The sequence below is a fragment of the Neomonachus schauinslandi genome, chromosome 14 (assembly GCF_002201575.2).
Source record: "Neomonachus schauinslandi chromosome 14, ASM220157v2, whole genome shotgun sequence".
Classification (NCBI taxonomy): Eukaryota; Metazoa; Chordata; class Mammalia; order Carnivora; family Phocidae; genus Neomonachus; species Neomonachus schauinslandi.
Window position 1 is genome coordinate 67,573,810 of NC_058416.1, and position 22,679 is coordinate 67,596,488.

The 22,679-nt window shown below is 50.4% G+C and overlaps 2 gene segments (V, D, J or C); both read right to left on the reverse strand.

Annotated features, from left to right (window-relative positions):
* The window catches only part of LOC110578363, a 14,237-nt gene extending 1,230 nt beyond the window's left edge, over positions 1 to 13,007 (reverse strand). Inside the window, 4 exon segments of the V gene segment in view lie at positions 3 to 70; positions 1,351 to 1,386; positions 12,342 to 12,644; positions 12,962 to 13,007. Coding sequence covers positions 3 to 70; positions 1,351 to 1,386; positions 12,342 to 12,644; positions 12,962 to 13,007 — 453 coding nt within the window.
* Positions 13,008 to 16,518: 3,511 nt separating this feature from the next.
* LOC110578362 overlaps positions 16,519 to 22,679 on the reverse strand; it is a 13,828-nt gene continuing 7,667 nt past the window's right edge. Inside the window, 3 exon segments of the V gene segment in view lie at positions 16,519 to 16,551; positions 16,652 to 16,716; positions 16,908 to 16,922. Of these exon segments, the coding sequence occupies positions 16,519 to 16,551; positions 16,652 to 16,716; positions 16,908 to 16,922 (113 nt within the window).

Genomic DNA, 22,679 nt, shown 5'->3' on the forward strand with positions numbered 1-22,679 from the left:
GCCTTGTTGGCGCCGAGTTCCTCAGAGGAGGGTGGGAAGAGCGTGACCGAGGGTGCGGACGTGGGCTGACCTGTGGGATGCAGGGGCGGCAGGTCATTGATTCAATTTCCATTTGCAGGAGACCCTGATGTTAGTGTATCAGGTGGGTGTGGGTCTCTAGGCCCAGGGCATGGGCCCTCGTTCAGGGACCAGCCTCTGTCTTAGCAGTTATTCCCGAGAGGGTGGGTTGGCATCTTCGTCTAACTATTCGGATCCCTCCTGGGTAGCTGTCTCACTGCACACCTGCCATCTCTCCTCCTGAGACCCTCCTGGGCCCTGGACTGTCACACAAATGTCTGACCCTCACTCTCTTGCCCTCTTCCTGTGACATTCTCTCTGTCCCCTGAGTGGATGACATGAACTCTCAAACTCTCTGGGGGTTCTTTTTGGTCTATTGTGATCTGGCATTTCTGCTCTGGGAGCCTCTGGGTCTTTCTTCTGTGGAGACTGTATTTACCCAAATGTGTCTCTCTTGAAGTCTGTAATGGGCCGAAGATGCTATAGGATCACAGTCTGTCTGAAGGTTCTTAGGTGTCCTCTCTGCCTTGTCCCTTGGTGTTTCCCCTGGCCAATCAGTCAATTCAGTAGCCGTATTGTGCAATGGGATCTGGCTTTCATTTTGTAATTGGTAGTTTCCCACAAGAGCCAGGAGTCCACCTTTTCCTCACACCCTGTCATTCTATGATCCTATACTGGGCTTCCTGACTGGAGCACCCTTCCCTTCCTGCTCTGTCCTGCCTCTTGCAGTGTTGCCTGGATCCCAAGCCTGTCCAGGGCTGTGTGGCAGCCTGGAGAGGCCTGGGGGAGCCACTCCACCTCTGCAACCATGCTTGGGTCCTGTGTCCCATAGCTCTGGGGACCACAGAACCTCTGACTTGTGTGTCCCCAGCCTTGGACCCAGATGCTGGGTCCCTCTAAAGGCACCAAATGGTCATCCCCCCAATGCTCCCTGTTCCCTCTTCCCTTTTTGATGGAGGACCCGAGTGCCTCCCAGAGATAAGGGTGGAACGACAGGAGGCCAGAGAGGAGAGGACAAAACAGCACATCTAGGACCGTGGCAGACAGATAGAGGAGTTTTTAGGTCATCCCAACCATTGCCTGCCCCTCAGGTTGGAGGTGAGGGGCTGGTGATGACCAAAGAAGTAAGCAGGAAAGTCTTACAGGGAGGGGAGGAGGTCAGGGTCCCAGAGGCTGGGATCCCGGGTGAGAGCATGACCAAGGTTGAGACAAGACACGAAAAGAAAAAAAAAAAAGCAGAAAATTGCCCAAACCTCTGGGAGAGTACGGAAGGAGGGAGAAGATGAGACTCACCTAGGACGGTCAGCTGGGTCCCTCCGCCGAATACCCAACACTGTGATACAGGCTCACACAAAAACTTCTCCCTGGGAGGCCCTGCCCCACCCACTAGCCCCCCACCTGCAGCTGGGATGGAGGAAGTGGGGGCAATGCTCCAGGCTGGCGTGTGCTCAGCAGCGGGGGAGGGTGGGGTGGGGTGGGGGGTGGGACACATCCCCCACCCCTAGCAGATGACAGGACTAATGACCCCATGTGTTCTGCAACAGGATCCTTGGAAGCAATTCTTCCAAAGGGAGTTGGTATCTGATCTGTTGTTGGTACTGCTATCTCCCAGGATTTAAAATAGTTTGTGGAAGGCCTGTGTGTAATTTGAGTTAGGTTCCATGGAAATGAAGAGGACCTCCCTTCTCTGCATGTTCAAACAATCCCAATTCCTTGGTGACACCATGAGGTGAGGGCAGAGGATGTCCCCTCCCTCCCAAACTCTCCTTTGCAGGGAAAAGCAGGTTGATCTGGGTTTATGTGCCATTGGAAACTTCCTATGTCCCCAGCCATCACTCCAGAGGGCTCAGCTTTATCTTCCTGGAAATGTCCTAGTTTGGGAATGTCCTAAGTAAAATCTGGGCTGGTCCTGTAGGACATGCCAGCCTGTGTCCCGGTGACCTTGGGAGCAGCCCCAGGCAATCCCCTATCTGGTCTCATGTTGGGGAGGGTCTGGTGTGTGACTGCTGCTCTGCTTCTTTCAGAGAGTCTTCAATCCCACCTCCCACTAACCAGAACTGGCATCAGTGACTGATTTTGGTCCCGGGGTAGGTAGGCACAGATGAGCTAGAGTATGTTGTCAATCAGAAAGCAGGAGCTTAGAGATCTCCTGGGGTCATGTGCATGTACCCAGGAGCCACCTGAAGAGGCTCTCACTGGACTGATGTCCATATGTGCAGCCACATTGCCATTGTGCATAGAGGACAACCGTGGTGTGATCCCCCAAACTGATCCGTTTGATCCCAGAGTTTACCAGGTCACCACACAGTGATGATTCAGCAGGAGAGGATGGAGGGAGCAGACAATCATTCTATAAAGTGGGGAAAAATAGGGAAGAGTTTACATTTCTTCTTTTCCCTAGATATGAAAGGTGCCATGGAGAGAATAAAGAGCGGAGCAGATGAAGGCCCTCTCCTCATGGGCACGTGCTGCCCTGCCCTCCCAGGAGAAGGAAGACAGAGAGGAAATACTGCCATGATGCACCCTTCCCATCAGATGGATGGAGTCATTGAACATGCAGGTAGTTCATGCTACCTAGAAGGGTCCACTTGACCTGGGTCTTTTGAGGCATAGTAGCCAACTGTTCTGAGTGGTGGTTTTGCCAAGTCTAAGCTGGACCTCCTGATGCCTCTGATGCCAGAAGTCCTTTGTAGGAACAGGAAGCAGATTGAAGGTTTCGGGGAGGCTGTGGCTGCATATCCTGGTGGGAGAGTCCCAGGACCAGCAGCTCAGACCCACAGCCACTACCTTTGAAGGGAAAGTAGAATGATTTGGGAGATCTTACTGACCCAAGGGACCTGAAGACACATCCATCAGTGACACTGTCAAATCTTATTTCATAGTCATAAAAGGAAAAGGAAATACCACCAAATAATATTTACAACATATACACTTAACCAGGGATTGATATCCAAATATATGAGGAGTTTCTATAGATCCATAAAAAATACAAGGAATCGAACGGAAAAATAGGCAAAATTATGACCGGTAAATTCACAGTAGAAATAAAATCAGTAAAAAAAAAAAAAGAAAGGAAAAAACCTCTCATAATGATCAAATAAACAATTAAACAACAAACATATCCTCATGAATACTCATCAGGGATGAGCAAATTAAAAAAAACTTCAACAGTATCACAGTATTGGCAAGGATGTAGAGGAAAGGGCACCGTCATTCATTGCAGTGAATATAAGCTGGGACAGCCTTTCAGAAGGACATTTGGGTACCATATAAGAACATTTCGAAAGCACATTCTCTCTGGTCCAGAAATTCCAGTTTTAGCCATTAATACAAAGTAGATACTTAAGTGCACTTCAAGTACACACATAACACATGCACACATATGTGGGTATTTCCATGACAGCATCACTTGTAATTTATATTTTTAAATGGAAACAACCTAAATGTCCATTAATGGGGGAATGATTACATACAGTCTGGTTCATCCAAATGTTGAAGTCTTACAGAGCCATTATAAGAACATGGGAGAGCCATAAGATTGAGATAGAAAATGTCAGTAACAGACTGTTCAAAAAGCTAGTTGCAGGATAATATGCAGAGTATGATTCTATTATTTCAAAAATAAAGCCCTCCAAACCGACTAGATGTGTTTGTGTGTGTGTGTGTGTGTGTGTGTGTTTTCAGGGACATACACACATGGGAGAAGGATTGGAAGTATATCGACCAACCTGACAGTGGTCATCACTGGAGAATGGGTTTTAGGGTAAGATGTAGATTTTTTCCTTAATATACTTCTTTACTTAATCTTTTTTTTTTTACAAGTACATGTTACTCTTATATTAAAAATTATTTTAGAAGATAAAAACCAAATATATCTTCCTGTGAACATTTTCAAAAGTATAGAAAATTAGAAAGCAAAAATTTAAATCAGGTGAAATCCCATCAGCCAGAGACACACCACTGACATTTTTCTATATTTTTGGACAGGCTTTTGAAAATGCACACATACTTTATTTATTTATTTATTTATTTATCTTTAGATTTTATTTATTTATTTGAGAGAGAGAATGAGATAGAGAGAATATGAGAGGGGGCAGGGTCAGAGGGAGAAGCAGACTCCGTGCTGAGCAGGGAGCCGGATGCGGGACTCCATCCCAGGACTCCAGGATCATGACCTGAGCCGAAGGCAGTCGCTTAACCGACTGAGCCACCCAGGCGCTCTGCACACATACTTTAAAAACCCAATTTCAGAAACAGAGTTTTGGAGGCTTGTGTAAGATTCCTTATGATAGATGTTCCATACTGTATTTGGTCACACCCTTTCTGCTGGATATTTAGATTATTCGTTTTCTCGCACCATTAATAATGTTGAGCTAGCCATTCTTGTTTGTAAACCTTTGGTTACATCTTTGATTATTGCCCCCCCCCCCGGGGGGGCCCCATCACCCCATGAATTCCTAGAAGTGGAATTACACAATTTAAATAAATAAATAAGTATACTTTTTAAAAATGACTTGCTGCATATTGTTAAAATGGTTATACATTTTAGACTTCTATAGACAGTCCATGAGGGTGCCCATTCCTCCCTGGTCAAACTCTGGTACTTGCTAATTTTAGAGGAGATCTTGGTACTTGGTCCTTCCTCCCCATCCCCAAGGCGCAAGCTTTGGCCGTTATCCGTCCTTGGTCCTCTAATCTGGCCTCACACCAGTCTCCTATCGGAAAACCGGTTTCCAAACATGGATCCGACCCTGACAGTCTGCTACTAAATCCCTCAACAACTCCTCTGGACCCCAAGATCAAGGACGCAGCGCCCAAGCCACAACGCGCAGCGTGGCGCGCATGCTCTCCCCTGGCCCTGGTCAGGGAGCGCTCTGCCGCGCCTGCGCACTTCTCTCCTCTCAGCCCAGGCGGCTCCCAGTGCCTGGATTGCCCGCCCCACGCGTCAGTGCCCCTGCATCTGTCAGATCAGTTTGATCTGTCGCGGCGCCTGAACATGACCCCCTTGGTTCAGGCCCACCCTCTTTGGGTCCCCAGGCCTGGCCGCTGTAAGTATTTATGAATAAGTTGCAGAGTGGACATCCTTGGCGGAGACTCAGCCAAGCCCTTGCTCCGCTAACTGCCTTGCAGACCACCTCTTCTGTTGCACGATTTTGTTTCAACACAGGACACGCTGATGGGATCACAGTGTTCAGGCCTCGGACTTCTTACAGTCCCGAGACTGTGCCTGTGTGACCCTGGGGAGGTCAAGTTACCTCTCTGAACCTCTGTCTTCCTCTGCAAGATGCGGATAACAGCAGGATCTGACTTGGGCTACAGAGAGAGATGTTCTGCCCCTAAAACGGTTAGTGCCTGTGGGCACATCCTGCTCCTGCCTCCCTGTTTCTCTCCTACCCAGAGGACAAGGGTGAGGAGAGGATGGCGCTAGTGCAAAATTTAAGGGGTGCTAATGATTCAGTCATCAAGATAAATCATATTTCATACAATATTAAAAACTAAAAATCAATGCAAAAAAATCCACGCAGGACAAATACCAACACTTTAAATACAGCCAGGGTCTGCCCAGGCCCCTTCTCTCTGGCTGATTCTTCCTTCACCCTCTTCTTCCCCTTACTGCTGCTCTTCTCCTCAGATGCCCACTCCTGGCTCCCACCTCAGGGAGCTCCACATATTCCCACCATGACTCTTTTGGCTCCTTACCTGTCTCATGGGCTTCGAAAGCTGGACAGGCTCCTTCCTGCTGAGGCTCTGCTCGGTGGTGCTGCATTGGGGACAGTGGGCCATGGGCGCCCATGGCCAGGCTTAGCAGCATTAGGGGCCAGCGCTGCCTTGGGCAGGGCTCTGCCCCCCTGGGGGGCCTCACGACGCACTTGGCCAGTCTCGGGCCTCATCTGCCCTCAGGGTGGAAGCTCCGCTTGAACTTCCTGGAGAGGGGCCCTCAGTCCCTCTTGCTGGCAGCAGCTGTCCCAGTATGCCTGGCCCACATGGCCCTGTCTTCTGCCTGGGCCTTCTCTGGTCCCTGCACCCAGTGCCCAGCCCTCTCCAGGGCCCATGGCTGTTTACCCCTGGGGATCTCCCTCAGAGTGACATCTGCCAACTGCCCTGCTGTGGTCAGATCCTGGGCTCCACCTCCTCCCACTGAAGTCGGCCCACAGTCCCCACCTCTGGGGCCCTGGGTGGGGCATACCTGACCTGCCTTATTTCCCTCTTCCCCAAGGGTGTCCCAGATCTGTCGAGCATCTCCCTGGGGCTTGAAGGGGCCACAGGGAGCAGCTGAGTGCCCAGTGGATAAGGATATCACCAAGGCCTGATTCCTTGGGGTGGGGCTGGAGCTAGGGCTTCTCTTCTGACCAGTCCCCCAGGCTGGTCCCTGCACACTCCACTTCCTTGGAGGCTTTGGTCAAGCCTGGCTGTTTCCCCTGTGGTCATCTCAGCTTCTCAGCCAGGCAAGGGCCCTGCGGAGAGTGATTCTATACCCTTCACTCAAAGAGTTACAGCAGGCTCAAGAATGTTGAAACCTTCCAGACCTAGGTCACTTCTGGGCCTCAGTTTCCTCATCTGTAAAATGGACACAGTTCCTCTGCAGCAGGGCAGTCATGAAGACGAACGAGAGCATGTGAATGCCAAGCCCCGGATGTAGCAGGTGTTGACCGCTAGCCCCTTGGACTTTGGGCTTTAGAGCAACTGTTGGCATGTCCTGGGGGCAGGTGTGCTTGCTTTACAGGTGAAAACAGTAAAGTCCAGAGAAAATGAATGCAAGGGCCAAGGTCCCTCTGGGAGTGGGCTGCAGGGTGAGCGAGAATCTAGGAGTGAGCTTGTCCCCTGCATTGCAGCCCTCTGTCCACCTGGAAGGCTCATGCCTTGCTTGCAAGGGAGCCAAGGTTTGGGTTCTGTTGGGCAGGTGGGCAGGAGGGATGGGCCGCACAGGTGCTTTGGGCTGGGGTCCGTTGGAAAGCCCAGGAATACAGTATGTAACGCAATCAGACTGACCGCAGGGGACGGGGCTGGCTGCCGGCTGGGCTGAGATCGTCTTGCTTGTTTGAGGATGAGGAAATCGATGTTCAAGCAGATTCTGTGCAGAGGCCTGGCCCTGGCACGGCTCCAGAACATGCTTTGTTGATGACGCCCCCACTCTCTGGGCCTGGCGAAGTCACACTGCTCAGTGCAGGGCAGGTGGCAGGATCCTGCCTGTCACCCAGCGCCTCCCCGCTTGCTTTCCAGTTGCCTTTTCTGCTGTAAGGTCTTTCATACACCTGCTCGAGTCCAGGTTTGCAGCCACACGGGGCGGCTTCTTGTTTCGGGGTCAGCAGCTCTCAAAGAGGCCTCCCAGGGCCTGCCAAAGTGATTTTCCTGGGAGGTCCCTTTAACAGTTGTCTGGCCCATGTTTTGAGTCAGGCTCTCCTTAACTTTCCTGCTACATTTGGCAAAGACTGTCCTTTCCATGGGATGAAGCCCATGCTTGCCTCTGACTTGGAGTTCCTGACACCATGCAGGCTGGGGCAGGATGGGCCTTCGGGGTCCAGGCTGAAGCTGTTCCCTCCCAGCATACCTGTGTGGATGTTGACACTCACCTGCTACCTGAGGCCCAGAAGCTGTGGTTCTCTGGGGACAGCCCCAGGTCTTGGGAAGAAGAAAGGGCTCTCCCTAAAGGCAGCATCCCAGTGTGCCTCCTTTCCCACCCCTGCACCTGCCCCAGCCTCTGGGCAGCCACTGTCACAGACCACATCCTCTTGCGGTGGCTGTGGTCAGAAATCTGGGTCTGGGCTGTTTCCTGGGGACCCTTGAGGGATGGGCTGGGTCTTCCCAGTGGGTGCAACTGCAGCTCTGGCCCACTCAGGCTTGCCCCTCACCTCCTCCCTGGATTGGGTGTGCCTGGATTCAGGCGGGGCCAGAGGAGTCCAGGTGCGGCTGTCCAGGTGGGCTCCCTGCTGAGGGTCCCTGGCTCCTCTGTGCCCTGCCCCAGCCCTTCTCTCGTGGATGTGCCCCTACCCAGTCACGTCAGCCCTGCTTCCATGTCAGAGGGTGCCCCCTGCCTCCTGCCGATCGGTCTCCTGCCCACTCTCTATTCCACAGACCCCAGAGACTGCCTGCATCCAGGTCTTCTCAGCTCCTTGCTCCCCTCCACCCCAAACTCAAGCTGCTGGGCCTTTTCATCTCACTGTGTGCCTGGTGTGTGTGTGTGTGTGTGTGTGTGTGTGTGTGACAAAGTATCTGTCTGGGGATGTAACAAAGGTTTTGGAATTCTCAGAATCCTCAGAGTCAGGGTCTGGGTCTGCAGCTTCTGAGCCCCCCTCTGGGGGGGGTCCCCAGGAACCCTGAAGACCCCCGCTCCTCTGGTGATCCTGGGGGTGCAGTCCCACCCCACTCCCAGCTCTCCTCCAGCAAATGGAAAGGGAATTCTACTGCTTCTGTAGATGTCACAGACTCACCACGCTGGTGGGGACCTTCTAGCTCCTTCGACTGATGAAGAAACTGGAGCACAGAGAGGGAGAGTTTCTTTCCCAAGACACACAGCAACTTGGTGTAAAGACTGTGTTCTGGGACTTACCAGTACCAATCAGAGACCTGGGAAGACCAGCCTTTTTTTGCACACGAGGTGGGCCCGGCCTGGAACTGAGGGCTGGGGGTGCTTTGGAACATTTCAGTGCTTTAAGCTCTAAGGCTCCCAATCTGGCCGCCTGGAGTGCAGCCCCAAGAGGACAGTCCAATAGGGGGCAGCAGAGACCAGCAGTAGAAGGAGGCTAAACCACCAGAAAAGGCTGGAGCTCTGGAGGGGTTGGGGGGAGGCCAGGGAAAGACTCCAGCAGTGGGGGCAGGTGGGAGGATGCAGAGGCTGGACTCTGGTTCTGCATCTTCCCTGGCGCCCACCTCACCCCTGGAACCACCACCTGTGGGGGAGGCGAGTGAATTGAATCACTCCAGAGTAGGGTAGGATCCTGACCTGACTTACAGTTTTGATGTTCTATTCATCATGGAATTCTGCATTCATTGCGATTTCAAAAAATATTGCATTAGATATTATTTATCTTGATTACTGAGCTTTGGGCTCCCCTCCTTTAAATTTTACACGCAACAACAGTGCCTTACTCTGCTCCCACGAGTCCTGGCTGTGTCTGGAACTCGGGGAAACCTGTTGGGGGCGGGGGAGGTGAGGCGGGGGGCGGGGTTCTGGAGTGGGCGTGGTCAGCGCCCTGAGGTTCCAGCCTCAACTGACCAAGTGGGTTGACATTTGCACAGCGGAGCCCTGTTTTTATAGCGACCTATCTTGTTTATAAAAAGTTATTATAAAATAGATAATCACATAATATTGACATCATTTTATTGCTGGACCATCTCTCCAGACACATCCTTTGATTTTCAATGATTTTATAATATTGCCCCAAACACCCACCCAGATGTTTACTTGTGTTGACAAATAGAGCCGACGGTTACTAACAGAAGCACATCTGAATAGTATCTTTGACAGTGAGGACTGGCTTTGCCAATTAGATTACACAGTGGGGCTTCTCCCTGGATTGAATGGTTCAAATCGGCAACACCAAGTTTTGGGGGAAAAATATACCTGAAGCACATGAGAAGATGAAAGCATGTTTCTCAAAAAAAATATTGTATTTGCGAAGATGCATGACGATTACAGATATTTTAATTTTTTTCCAATCTTTTAAACTCTATCATGCACAAGGGGTCGCTTAGTAACTTCCAGTCAAGTTCCTTGGTGCATATCCCTGATATGAACCTGGGAGAGTGGATGACAAATGGCTGGGTGACACCTCTGTGCAGGTGGCCTCCCACCCCCCCAAAGCCGATTCTGGGATGGAGCCAGACTGCAGGAGGTTTACAGGGAGACTGTTTGGGACCAACCCATGTGCAAGCGATGGTGGGGGCGGGGGAAGCAGGGTGGGCAGAGGGAGGAATTAGCTATAGCGGAGCTTTGCTGTTGGGATGGTCCTTCTCAGCTTCCCCAAATGGGTCGAGAGGCTGGGTCTTCAGACCCTTACGTTGATCAGCTTTCAGAGGCCAGCTGCCCAGGAGAGGACCATGGCTCGGCTTTTCATCAAGGGAGCTGACAGATGAGGGCAGGGCTGTCTGTGGGCGGATTTCCCAGCAGATGGGGCAATAAGCCCTTCATTCCAGAAACGGTCTGGTGGTGCATCAAACTGTCTACCAGTTCAAATCCTCTCAAAGGCAGGTGGTTTCCAATTCTTTGCTTTCAGCAAAATTAAAAATATATGAAATAGAGCTGCCAGCTGATAGATCATTGAAAAAAATAATTTTTGACCATCAACCACTAGTGATTTTTGGCACATAATTAGGAAGAAGCTCAGATCTGTGAGCAAAATGCTATTACAAAACTTCTGTTTATGAGATCAAGGTTTCTTTGAGTTTCATATAAAAATGAAAGCCAGAACAGAATAGATGCAGGACTCTGCTTCATTCTGGCAGGACATCGTATTCATCAATGGATCCACAAATCACTATTTAATGATTATCTGTGTAAATTTTAATATGTTTATGTTGTTTTGATCACATACTGCTATGAATAATTAAGATGCCAACTCAGTGTGGCAGAAAATAATTTAATGCTCAAGGTCACAGGCTATGAAACTAAATTTTGGAATGTAAACAATGTATATTTTTAGGACAGAGAAATAATGAATAAAAGACTCAGGTGTATGGATAAAGAAGATGTGGTATATATATACAATGGAATATTATGCAGCCATCAAAAGGAATGAGATCTTGCCATTTGCAATGACGTGGATGGAACTGGAGGGTATTATGTTGAGTGAAATAAGTCAAACAGAGAAAGACATGTATCATATGATCTCACTGATATGAGGAATTCTTAATTGCAGGAAACAAACTGAGGGTTGCTGGAGTGGGGGGTGGGGTGGGAGGGAGGGGGTGACTGGGTGATAGACACTGGGGAGGGTATGTGCTCTGGTAAGCGCTGTGAATTGTGCAAGACTGTTGAATCTCAGATCTGTACCTCTGAAACAAATAATGCAATATATGTTAAGAAAAAAAAAAAAAGAAGAAGAAGAAGAAGAAGAAGATAGCAGGAGGGGAAGAATGAAGGGGGGAAATCGGAGGGGTAGACGAACCATGAGAGACGATGGACTCTGAAAAACAAACTGAGGGTTCTAGAGGGGAGGGGGGTGGGAGGATGGGTTAGCCTGGGGGTGGGTATTGAGGAGGGCACATTCTGCATGGAGCACTGGGTGTTATGCACAAACAATGAATCATGGAACACTTCATCTAAAACTAATGATGTAATGTATGGGGATTAACATAAGAATAAAAAAAAAGACTCAGGTGTAAAAATATATGAGTAGATCAAATTCAATGAGGGGTGTGGAGTGAAAACAAAGTTCGAAATGAGGGAAAAAAGATGGAAAATTTCCAAATGTTAGAGAAGAATTTTAAAAAAGAGTGGGTTGGGGTGCCTGGGTGGCTTAGTCGTTAAGTGTCGGCCTTCGGCTCAGGTCACGATCCTAGGGTCCTGGGATCGAGCCCCGCATCGGGCTCTCTGCTCGGCGAGAAGCCTGCTTCTCCCTCTCCCACTCCCCCTGCTTGTGTTCCTTCTCTCACTTTGTCTCTCTCTAAATAAATAAAATCTTAAAAAAAAAACCAAAAAAATAAAAGAGTGTGCATCCAATCATGATGATACTCACTTCCATTCTATATATATAGAAGAGCATTGAGAACGTTTTATAAGCTTCTGGTGAAAACTTTACATGTCTACTAACAAAGCAGCAAGGAATGTGAACTCCGATTCTTTTGGAGGGCTCCGCTGCAGGCCCTGTCCCCCTCCCCCAAGGAGGCTCTTCTCTAATGCATAAAGGTCCTGGGTCTCAGCGCAGGGTGATCACATAAACTAACAAGCAGGACCACCATGAGTCGGGGGGCAGCTAGGAGCTGTGCCCTTTCCTTCCAGTATCTTGACTCCTCCAATCACTCCTGAGAGAACTGAGTGAGGCACTAAGCCTGGAGAGGGGACAAGGCAGTCCCAGGGCTCAGCTAGTAGGGGGACCTCTGGACCCACAGGGCACTGACGACAGCCTTTGTGACTCAAAAGAGACCCCCACCTGCCATTTCACAGCAGGGTAAACAGAGGCCCTGAGAGGGCAAAGAACCTGCTGGAGTGTCCCAACCCTGGAGGGTCGGAGCTGGGACCAGAGAGGATGCCTGGCCCTCAGGCCTACAGCTGCTCGGACAGCTGGTGAGAGTGTCAGGCCGGGGTAGGAGGGTTTGTGTCTCACTTCCCCATCTGCCTGTGTCACCGTGAGCATCAGCATTGCTGTCCCACCCCAGACAGTAATAGTCAGCCTCGTCCTCAGCCCGGGCCCCGCTGATGGTCAGGGTGGCCGTGTTCCCTGAGTTGGTGCCTGAAAATCGGTCAGGGATCCCTGAGGGCCGCTTGCTATCCTTATAGATAATCGTCACGGGGGCCTGGCCTGGCTTCTGTTGGTACCAGTAAGCATATTTACTTCCAATGTTGTCTCCCCCACAGGTGATCCTGGCCGTCTGTCCCAGGCTCACTGACATCGAGCGGGGCTGAGTCAGCACGTAGGCAGCCATGGAACCTGCAAGAGAGAAGATGAGAGGTGGGCTTCCAGCTGAGGGGACTCTGCCTTCCTGGCCTGGACTGAGCTCCAGGGGTTCTCTTGGCCCCCAGAGTTGCCCCCTTCCAGCAATCTCAGCCCAAGGGACCCATGGGCCTGGATAGACCTTTTGAACCAATGTGAGCCCCTGGCCCCTTTCTCTGGGCAGGTGCAGTCCCGTAGAGCTCACACAGAGCCAGTGAGCCCAATGGGTGGATTTACCCCTCTAGCCCCTCATCCTGCAGCAAGGTGAAGAGATTCTGTCCCCCACTGGATCCCAATGAGCCTGGGCACAGCACCTGTGCAGTGAGCAAGGAGGCTGAGGAGGAGAGGGGTCCAGGCCATGGTGGAGGTGCCCCGATTCTGTTCCCAAGTCCCGAGGCTGGGCAAAGTTCCTCCCAGGCCTCTCTTATTCCCTTGCTGGACAGACCTGCTGGTTATGCAAATCAGCCAGGGCTCAGGGGCTGCTGCTGAGGAGCTTTGTGGGTTCAGAGAAGGAAGGGCTCAGCCCCAAGGGGCGTAGAGAGGGGAGAGTTGTCCCTTGCGGTTGCCACCCTCAGCCCAGGGAATCCTTCTTCTGGTGGTCACGTAGGTCTGGGGCTACAACTCCAGTTTTAGGCCATGCCTTGGCCTAACTCCTGGGCTATTCTGACCACTGAGAAGCAGAGTCTGTTTGTTTTCCAGGGAACCTAAGTCCTGCTCATAGAATCCTCCTGGGTCCTGTCTGGGTCCTGTCATGAAGGTGGCCAGAGTCATGGTGGTGCTGCTGAGATTGTTCTGGGCCCCCAGATCTTTCCTCTGTTCCATTCTGGCTCAGGAAGGAGGTGGTTAATATCATCCAGGATTCCTAAGTGTCTCATCCATCCTTGTGGTGGATGTTGTATGCTGGTCCCCTCCCAGCTCCACCTTCAGAACTTTCCATGCTGTGACTTGCAGGCCCCAGTGCAGTGACCCTCCTCATCCCCAGTCCAGGGAAACCCTGCATGCTTAGACAGGGGCAGCATCCTACTGCAGATCACAGTTTGTGAGCTGTGAACACCAGCATCTGAGTAAAATTCCTCCCTTGCCAGCTGCACATGGGGGTTGTTAAAGGTCCATGGAGGTGCTGTAAGGGTCTGCCCTTGACCATGAGCTCCTGGACAGGCGGTAGGTGCCATTTCTCGGTATCTCTGATGTGTGGCTGGGGCAGGGACACATCATGTGCTCAAAAGATACGACCTGAGTATAAGAGAATGAAATTTGGTTGTGAATTGTAAGAATGCCTCATGCGAAATTAAAATTATATTTTTAATTTCAGTAGCTAGCAAAAAATGCATTAAGTAATAAAAATCGTTAATATAATTTATGAGGTTGAGCAATGGTTATTGAATAACTGCTGTGTCCTTGGAGTGGAAAAAGAAAAAGAAAAAAATTTGGCACCAGCCCTCTGGAGAGAGAGGGGGAAAGGAGGAACTCCTTGTAGCAGGACAGGAAGCTCTCAGCGCAAAGGGGGGTGGGGATGTGTGTTCTCAGAGGGAGGGGGGTTTTGTAGACTTTCGAGAGCTTTAGCACCACTGGGGTGCATGTAGGAGATCGAAGTCCCAAATCTGTGCCAGAGAAATGGGTAATTACTGCAAGATCTGGATCAGAATAAGAAGGAGCCGAGAGATTTTGTACATTAATGTCAAACATGATACTCAAGAAGGGAGATAGATACCTTTTCCTTGAGGTCTCAGGTCTTGGTAATTAACACCCCCTGCATGTTAGAACCCCTGATGCCAGGCCCACTCCATCACCAGGTGGCTAGCCAGGTGATCTCTGCTGTCCCCTGGGTCGTGGCAACAGCACAGGGAGTTCACGCCATGTGCTCTGGGATGCTGTATCCGCTTTCAGCCGGTCATGTATTGCTTCCCCCCGGTCAGGACTCATGGATCTAGGAATTCGGGGTAGAAATGGGAGTGGCAGCACTCACTCACATCCCCAGTGAGCCACCAGCAAAATGTTCACTTCTCATCCCTGGTGCTTGGCTGTCTGCTTGACTGCGCCACACTGCTGTCTAAGAGTGCGTTGTGGCCCTTCCCGGCTCCTCCTTGCAGTGAGGCACCTGGAAAAGTAGGGGACCCTGGCTGCCGTGATTCCTGATGACTATCACGGGGGACTTGGCTATCTACTACCCATTTGGGGGAAGCAGGTGTGAGTATGGATTCAGCAGATCCCCTAATACTCCCTGAGACTGTGATTACAGCATAAATTCACCACAATCCAGTGCAGCAGGTCTGATAATGGACAGATCTTCCAGAATGAAGGTTTGGTCATCCCATCTGGTGGGGATGATGACCAGGTCAGGTCTTTGCTGAGGGAAGGGGAACATGGGGTGGGTAGGTCACTTCCTGACCACAGGTAGTGAAGAAATGAGCAGGATACAAGGACAAGTGTTTGTTCCTTATATTGACATGAATAAGTTTGGATATATATTAATCATATGCTTTTGTTTTATTCTCCTGTCTCATCCCATTATTGTCTAACATCAGATGTGTTAACAATAGTTAACTTTAAATCTCAATATAGAAGTTATAGGATATCAAATCAGCTGGGACAAAAACAACTATCACTACAAACAACAGTATAGTTTGATTCCTCTTGTGGGAAAAGGGTGAGCATGTTTCTAATTGTTCATTGGATAGTTTCATCATATTGGGTGGAAGCGAGGTTACCAATATTCTCTTCATTTAGAGACTGTGGTTTGCCTGGATTGGGTGGATTTCATGTGGATGAGGGGTGGACTGTGGTGGCTTATTAAGTGTCAATGTTGACAAGCTGATTGTAACCACAGAATTGTCGTCTGTCCATGTTTCTGGGTAGGGTGAGTGTAAAGAGAAATTCTCGTGCAAGATGTGGGGGGTAGAAGTGAGGAAGCATATCGTGTGTCTCACTCCCGTGGTTGAGTATCTTCTGGCCACTCTGGAGACAACTCTCCCAATGTCCCTCATTCACCATCAGAATGATGTGACTCTCCAACTGTCTGTCAGAACCCAGAGCACCCAGTGTGTCTGCATCTTTTTCATTGTTTAAAAACACAGGGAATGAACTGATCTGTTGGGGATTTTGACACACGTAATGGGGTTTGAGGGGGACAAACCAGAGCTTTGTGTGTTCACAGTGGTCTCCTCAGGTCCCTGAGGGCCCTGTCAGGGATGCCGGCCTTCCTGCATTGGGTTCCTGGAAGCAGACTCTGAGATGGAGAAGTGCATGTGCAGGAAATCTGGAAGGAGTTGGGGAGGTCAGACTGGGCAGAAGGAGATGGGACCCACAGTGAGACATCAGATGAGGCCTCCTTCCTGCAGGGAGCCCTAAAGCTGGGAACTTTCAGGACATATGAACCTGAAGGAGGGTCTTGAGCTCTTGGTCTCAGGCCATGATTCAAGAGAATCTCTCTGAGAAGGAGCATGAACCTGGGGAGACAGTTTTCTGAACCAAGAGCACTTCCCAGCAAGGAGCTCCCCTGTGAGCTGCCAGGGGCCTCAGACAAAATGGGTGTGTGCGTGAGCCCAGAGGAGGGGTGACCACAGTGGGTAATGCACTGGTCTGCTCCACTCAGAATCCCCAACTGCCATGCTGAGAAGGTTTCTGGAGCTCAGCTGAGCTGGAAAATTCTGGACTCTAATCCTGGTCAGTGAAGGAGTGGCCCATGACCACCATATGGAAATGCAGGGATAATGATCATAGATGGAGGTTTCTTTCTGTTTCCCCTTCTACCCAGGCCCTCTGTTCCCAAACATACTCAGGCCCAGACAATCTCAGGAGCCCCAAATCAACCCTGATACACCTTCTGCAGGTACTGCCTGAAGGTTGGGTTGCTTGAATCTGGGGATCTGGGTCAGAGCTGCTCCCTGCTTTGTGCACAGGCCTCCTGGGGTTGGAGGAGAGGGTGACACACATGGGGAAGGGGTTTGTGTATCCCTTCCCCATCTGCCTGTGTCATTGTGAGCTTTAGCACTGCTGTCCCACACCTGACAGTAATAGTCAGCCTCGTCCTCGGCCCGGGCCCTGCGGATGGTCAGTGTGACCGTGTTCCCTGAGCTGGAGCCAGAGAATCAGTCAGGGATCCCAGAGGGCCGCTCAGTGTCCTTATAAATGACCATCATGGGGGCTTGGCCTGGCGTCTGCTGATACCATTGTGTATATTTTTTGCTCAGTATCTCTCCAGAGCAGGTGATGGTAGCCATCTGTCCCAGGGACACTGACACCGAGGGAGACTGAGCGCACTGGAGGCCACGGAGCCTGAAGAGACAGAAGAGGAGAGGTTGGTGTGAGGTTCAGGGGCTCATCCCAGGCACCCAGTACTGAGTCTGTGCCGGTCTAGCCCGGGGTTCACTTCAGACCCCGCTCAATCTGATGCGGCTGAGTGTGTGGGCAGGCCTGGGGTCAGCACCTGTGCAGAGAGTGAGGACGGGGAGCAGGAGAGGGGTCCAGGCCATGGCGGATGTGCCCGGAGCTCTGCCTCCTGAGACCCACAGCACTGCTGGGCTCCACCCCGGCCTCTCTTATTCCCTTCCAGGCCCTTGGGACTGTGATTGTTAGGACTTATGCAAATTTCCTCCATATCTGGGGCTCCTACTTGATAAACCAGGGGTGAGATCAGAACACGTGACCGAGGAGGAAGAGGGGAGCCCCCAGCTTCCTCCAACCAGCTTTCAGGTCGGACCACTAGCCTTTGTCTGCAGGGTGTGGGATCACAGGCACCTTCCGGGGATCAGACCACATGACCACCCTGCTTGCAGTCTGTGCTTGGCTCCCACTGTGGTCTTTCAGGAGCCTGGCCATGGGGCTGGGCTGGGCCCTCTGAGAGTTACTGACAGCACTTGATACAGGGAAGGGGGTCCCGTGGCCTCATTACCTTCCTCGTCCTCCTGCGTGGCGTCCCCCCTGCGTCCCCCAGAGGCACTGTGGTCCCATGCTTCCCATGTCATTAGATTGTGGAACTTTCTCATTAGAATGTTTGTGCATCATTGTGTCTGTGGGAGTTCACTAGTTAACCCACCACCTGCTGTTGGAGACTCATCACATCTTCTAGCCTATTGTCACGTGGTGTTTTTATTTCTGTGACACCCTGTATCCTACAACAGAAAATAGTCAACAATTTTCTTTTCTTTTCTTTTTTTATCAGTATTAGATACAATCATGCAAATTTCATGAGAAACCATCCCCGAGTTCAAAAACCACCATTAAGGTCCATGTCTTGTCGGGGTCCCCAGGGTTATGTCTTCCCACATGGCAGGTGAGCTTTGGAGCCAGAGCCAGGGTCCCTGCCGGAGCTGGATCCTGTCACTGACACATGGACAGCTCAGGGACCAGCGCTGTGACCTCAGGTAGTGAGAATCACGTCACCCTGGAGACAGTGTCACAGGGAGGCTGTGGATGCTCATTCCAGGCACCAGGGGCTCCCAGTGCTCCCCCTCCCAACCCCTGAGACCCTCTTGAACAAAGAGGCTATACCCTGGGACCGACTCCGCCTGGAGGTGGGAAACAGAGGCAGAAGGTGAGTGGTCAGGGTGTTCTCGACGGGCCCAGCTTGGACGAGTCCGCTCCCGGAACCCTGGTGCACAGTGCAGGGGGCTGCATTTCCCATGTGAGGTGCTCACTGTGTCAGTCCCGTCAGTGTCCTGGGGGTCATTGTGTGTCCTCCCCTCAGAACAAGGTCCCTGCAGCCTCTGGAGATAGGAGTGATCATCCCTACTTCCTACTGAGGACTGAGCCCTGGACCCCTGCTGACCCCCGGGCCGGGTGTCCCTGTGCGGCTCCCCCTGGGCAGCCCCAGCCTCTGTCCTGGGGCTTCTGATGCAGCCCTGCTGCCCCCTGCTGGTGGAGGAGGCTCAGACCAGGAGCTTCCCTCCTGCAGGTCTCCACACAGCCCCTGTCACCTGAGGAGGGGTGTGTGGACCTGGGAGTCCTGCCTCCCACAGGCAGCTGCCCCCCTGCCCAGCCCAGCCCAGCCCAGCCCAGAAGGTCACATACACGGTGCAGGAGGGAGGACAGGTTCAATTCCTGTACTCATCCCAGGGTTGAAATGCCCTGGCCTAGCCCGCTGGCTTGTTTCAGAAAGGACAGTGCAGGGTCAAGTGTAGCGCATCTGAAAAGGCTTAATGGCCAGACAAACCTGTGTGATTCCACAGCCACCAGATCCTGTGTATTTAGGAATCAGGACTGATGCTTCCTGCATCCCCATCAGAGCAACAGGTGATGCTTCTGGTGCTAAGTTCAGTTGAGCAGACAAACCTTTAATTTTAGTGTTATTTCTACTACTTTTTAATTTTTCCAGCCCACATCTCCGGGAGTTTGGTGTGGGGGGATTTGTAAAAGTAGCCTAGTCTGTGGTTTGGTGAGATGCGGAATCTGCTCCTTCAGACTTGGATACAATTGCACATGATCCCAGTGTGGCTGAAACCTTTTCCTCGTGTACCCACCGGGGCGGGCTGGAGACGCCAACACCAAGGGTAACTCACTGAGGCCCCACCGCGCCTGCCGAATTACTTAAACTCTTCAACATTTTGCATCATTTAATGCAAAAAAGGTGTGTCTTACATGAGTGTAAGCTTCCCCATTTCACAGCAGGTAAAGGTGAGGCCCAGAGAGGCTAGGTTCCCAGGAAAAGAGCGGAGAGTGGGGCGAGTCCAGGAGCGCAGCCCAGACATGCTGCTTTCAGACTCGGGTCTCCTTGGTGTAGAAGGTGAGCACTATGGGAAGGAGGGAGGGTGAGGCCAGGCTGGGCAGCAGAGTTTCCGTTCCTGGGCTCACTGCCGTCCCCATCCTGGCCTGGCCTATAAAGGAGCCCCTAAGCCTCCACGTGGGGAGAGTCAGCAGGGTTGTGTCTCGGATTAGAGCTGGAGAATCTGTGGGGACTTTGGAGGCTGTCTGGGGGTGCAGGGGCCTGGCCTGGGTCCTGCTGGCTCTGCTCTGTGTTATTGCTTTGTCCTCTCTGGACTCCAAGTTTGAGGGAATGACAGGGTTGTCGTGGCCACTCTACAGTATGTATCTAGTCCTGTAGCAGACACAAGGCCTGCAGGTTCAGGAGATTTGGGGGCTCATTCTCTGGGTCCCACGCCCTCAGCACCGTCTGGGCTGAGCTCAGGCTTAGGGTCATATCAGGGTCCTGTGGGGGCTGAGCCTGTGGTCACAGCCTGGGGCAGCACCTGGGCAGGGAGTGAGGAGGGGGAACAGAAGAGGATCCAGGCCATGGTGGGGATCCCAGATTCTGTCTCTTGAGACCCCAGCTGAGCCTGGCCACACCAAGCGTCCCTCATCCCCTCACTGGTTCCTGTGGAAATGCTCCTTCTCAGGCTGCTGGAGAGAATCTCTGCTTCTGTGCAGGCTTCATGGATCCGCTTCATGTGGAGCTGTGCTCCCCTTTGGGATCCATAGGGGGCTCTTGTCACTCTGTGTTTGCTACCCTAAAAACTGGGGGGATGGACAGGTGAGGGTATTTCTGTCGCTGTTCTCATGAAATGTGGCCTGTGATCATTTACCTCCATTTTTGTGAGTGTTTCAAATACGCATGACATGAAATACTCCATCCTGACCATTTGTCAGAGTTCAGTTCATCTGCCCAGATTCTCTGTTCTGTGGTATTTTTTGCACGCCGAATTATGGAACAGAATCAATGGCAATATTGTCCTGATCTCGCACTTAGTATAATTTTATTTTGTGTAGGTTTCTTTCCTTGGGTGTTGCTGTTGAACTCAATTTGACAATATCTATCTTTTAATTGTGGGGTTTAGACCATTTCCTGACTGCGAATAGTAACACAGTTTATTAAATCCCATCTTGCTGTTTATTTTCTGTTCCTCCATGTCTTCTCTGTTCTCCTTTTCCATTTATCTCTTGTTTTTGAGTGGCAGAATATTTTTTATGATCCATTCTATGTCTCTGTTTGGCTCATTAACTGTAACTCCTTGCTGTCCTGTCATCTGTGACTCATCACAGGCTACGTTCAGGTGACGCCACACCACGTGACAGAGAAATCATGACATTAGAGCTCACTTCCCACTCTCTCTTCTTTCTCAGAGCTGTGGTAAGAAGGTCAGACCCATCACTGTTAGCTACGTGATAAATTCCAACATATGCTATGATTAGACATGCTCTAGACAGTGATTTACTTTTCAAAGAGACATAAATAATCAAGAATTTCTGAATATTTATCCCTGTAGTTATCATTTCTGACTCTTACATGCATTTTGTAGATTCAGATTCTTCTGGAATCACTTCCTCGTGCCTGAGGGAAGTCCAGTGTTATTTCCTGCATTATGGGTCTGCTGAAGATTAATTCTGTCAGTCTGGTATACTGAAAAAATTTTTTTATTTAGCGTTCATATCTGAAAGCTATTTTCCCTGGATAAAGAAATAAGGGGTTTCATTTGGTTTGTTTTTCTCAGTATTTTGAAGATGTTAATCCACTGGGCTCTGTGTGCATTTCTGCTCATGAGAAATCTGTCCGAATCCTTGTCACTGTTCCCCTGAACCAAACGTCTTTCCTCTCTCGTGGCTTTTCACATTCTTTTTCTCTGCCTTAAACAATGCAACATTGATGGGGGTTTGTTTCCCCGCCCCCATACGTCATTGCTTGTGGTTTCTAAAGAATCTGGAATCTGTAAGTTTTGAGTTTTCACGAATTTGGAAGATTTTGGGCCAATACTTCCTCATATTCTTTTCCCCCTCTCCACCCTCACTCCCTGGGTTCACAGTCACACGTGCATGACGTAGCTAACGTTGTCCTACACTCAGGCCTGCGTACTCACTTGGCCTGGGCCCATTCACAACGTGAGTGTCTCTCCCACTGTCTCTGTCTCTCTGTGCATCACAGATAAATACACACATACATGGACATGACATCCATGTCCTATTGGATCTGCACCCTCTAGACATTCCTAAGTCTGCACTTCAGTAGCTATAATTCCTTGTGGTTAAAGTGATGTTATTTTAATGGTTTCTTGTGGATTTGCAGCCCTCACCTCGCACCTTATCCGAGTTCCTCCCAGTGACCCAACATCACTCACATGCAGGATGAGGACCTCATAACATGGTCTCATCTCGCTCATCATTTCTGCTCTCAGCGTCATGTGTTTTACTTGTTCCTCCATTATAAATCAAACAGGTTGCTGTTGTTTTTGCTTTATGCACATGATTGTGTTTACAGACATTAACCACTAAAATTTGTTTTAGGTTTATCCATGTAGTTAAGATTTCCCAAGCTGTCACCCTTTCCTTCCGTCCGAGGGCCGTCCTTCACTGTCGCCTGTGCTGAGGGTCTGGGGGTGAGCAGTTCTGGGAGGTTTGCAGTCTGAGATGGGTTAATTTTGTCTTTACTTTCAATGTCATTTTTGTCATTAAAGACCAAAGATGACAGATATTTCCTATTAGAATTTGAAGACACTGCTCTCCTTTTTTCCACTTTACATGGTTCATGATGAGAAAGGTGCTGCCAGCTCGACGCTGGTTTTTCTGTACAGAACAGGACTCTCCTCTCTGGCTGTGAGAGTATCTGCATCACTGGTTTGTAGAAATTTCATACGATGTGCGCTGGGCCGTCTCCCACGTTCCCTGTGCCTGAGCTTCGTTGAGCTTCTTCCATATCTTGGTTCCTGGGTTTCTCCAAATTTGAAGGCTTTTTGTACATTATTTCTTTTATTTATTTATTTATTTATTTATTTAATTTTTTTATTCTTATGTTAATCCCCATACATTACATCATTAGTTTTAGATGTAGTGTTCCATGATTCATTGTTTGTGCATAACACCCAGTGCTCCATGCAGAATGTGCCCTCCTCAATACCCATCACCAGGCTAACCCATCCTCCCACCCCCCTCCCCTCTAGAACCCTCAGTTTGTTTTTCAGAGTCCATCGTCACTCATGGTTCGTCTACCCCTCTGATTTCCCCCCCTTCATTCTTCCCCTCCCGCTACCTTCTTCTTCTTTTTTTTTTTTCTTAATATATATTGCATTATTTGTTTCAGAGGTACAGATCTGAGATTCAACAGTCTTG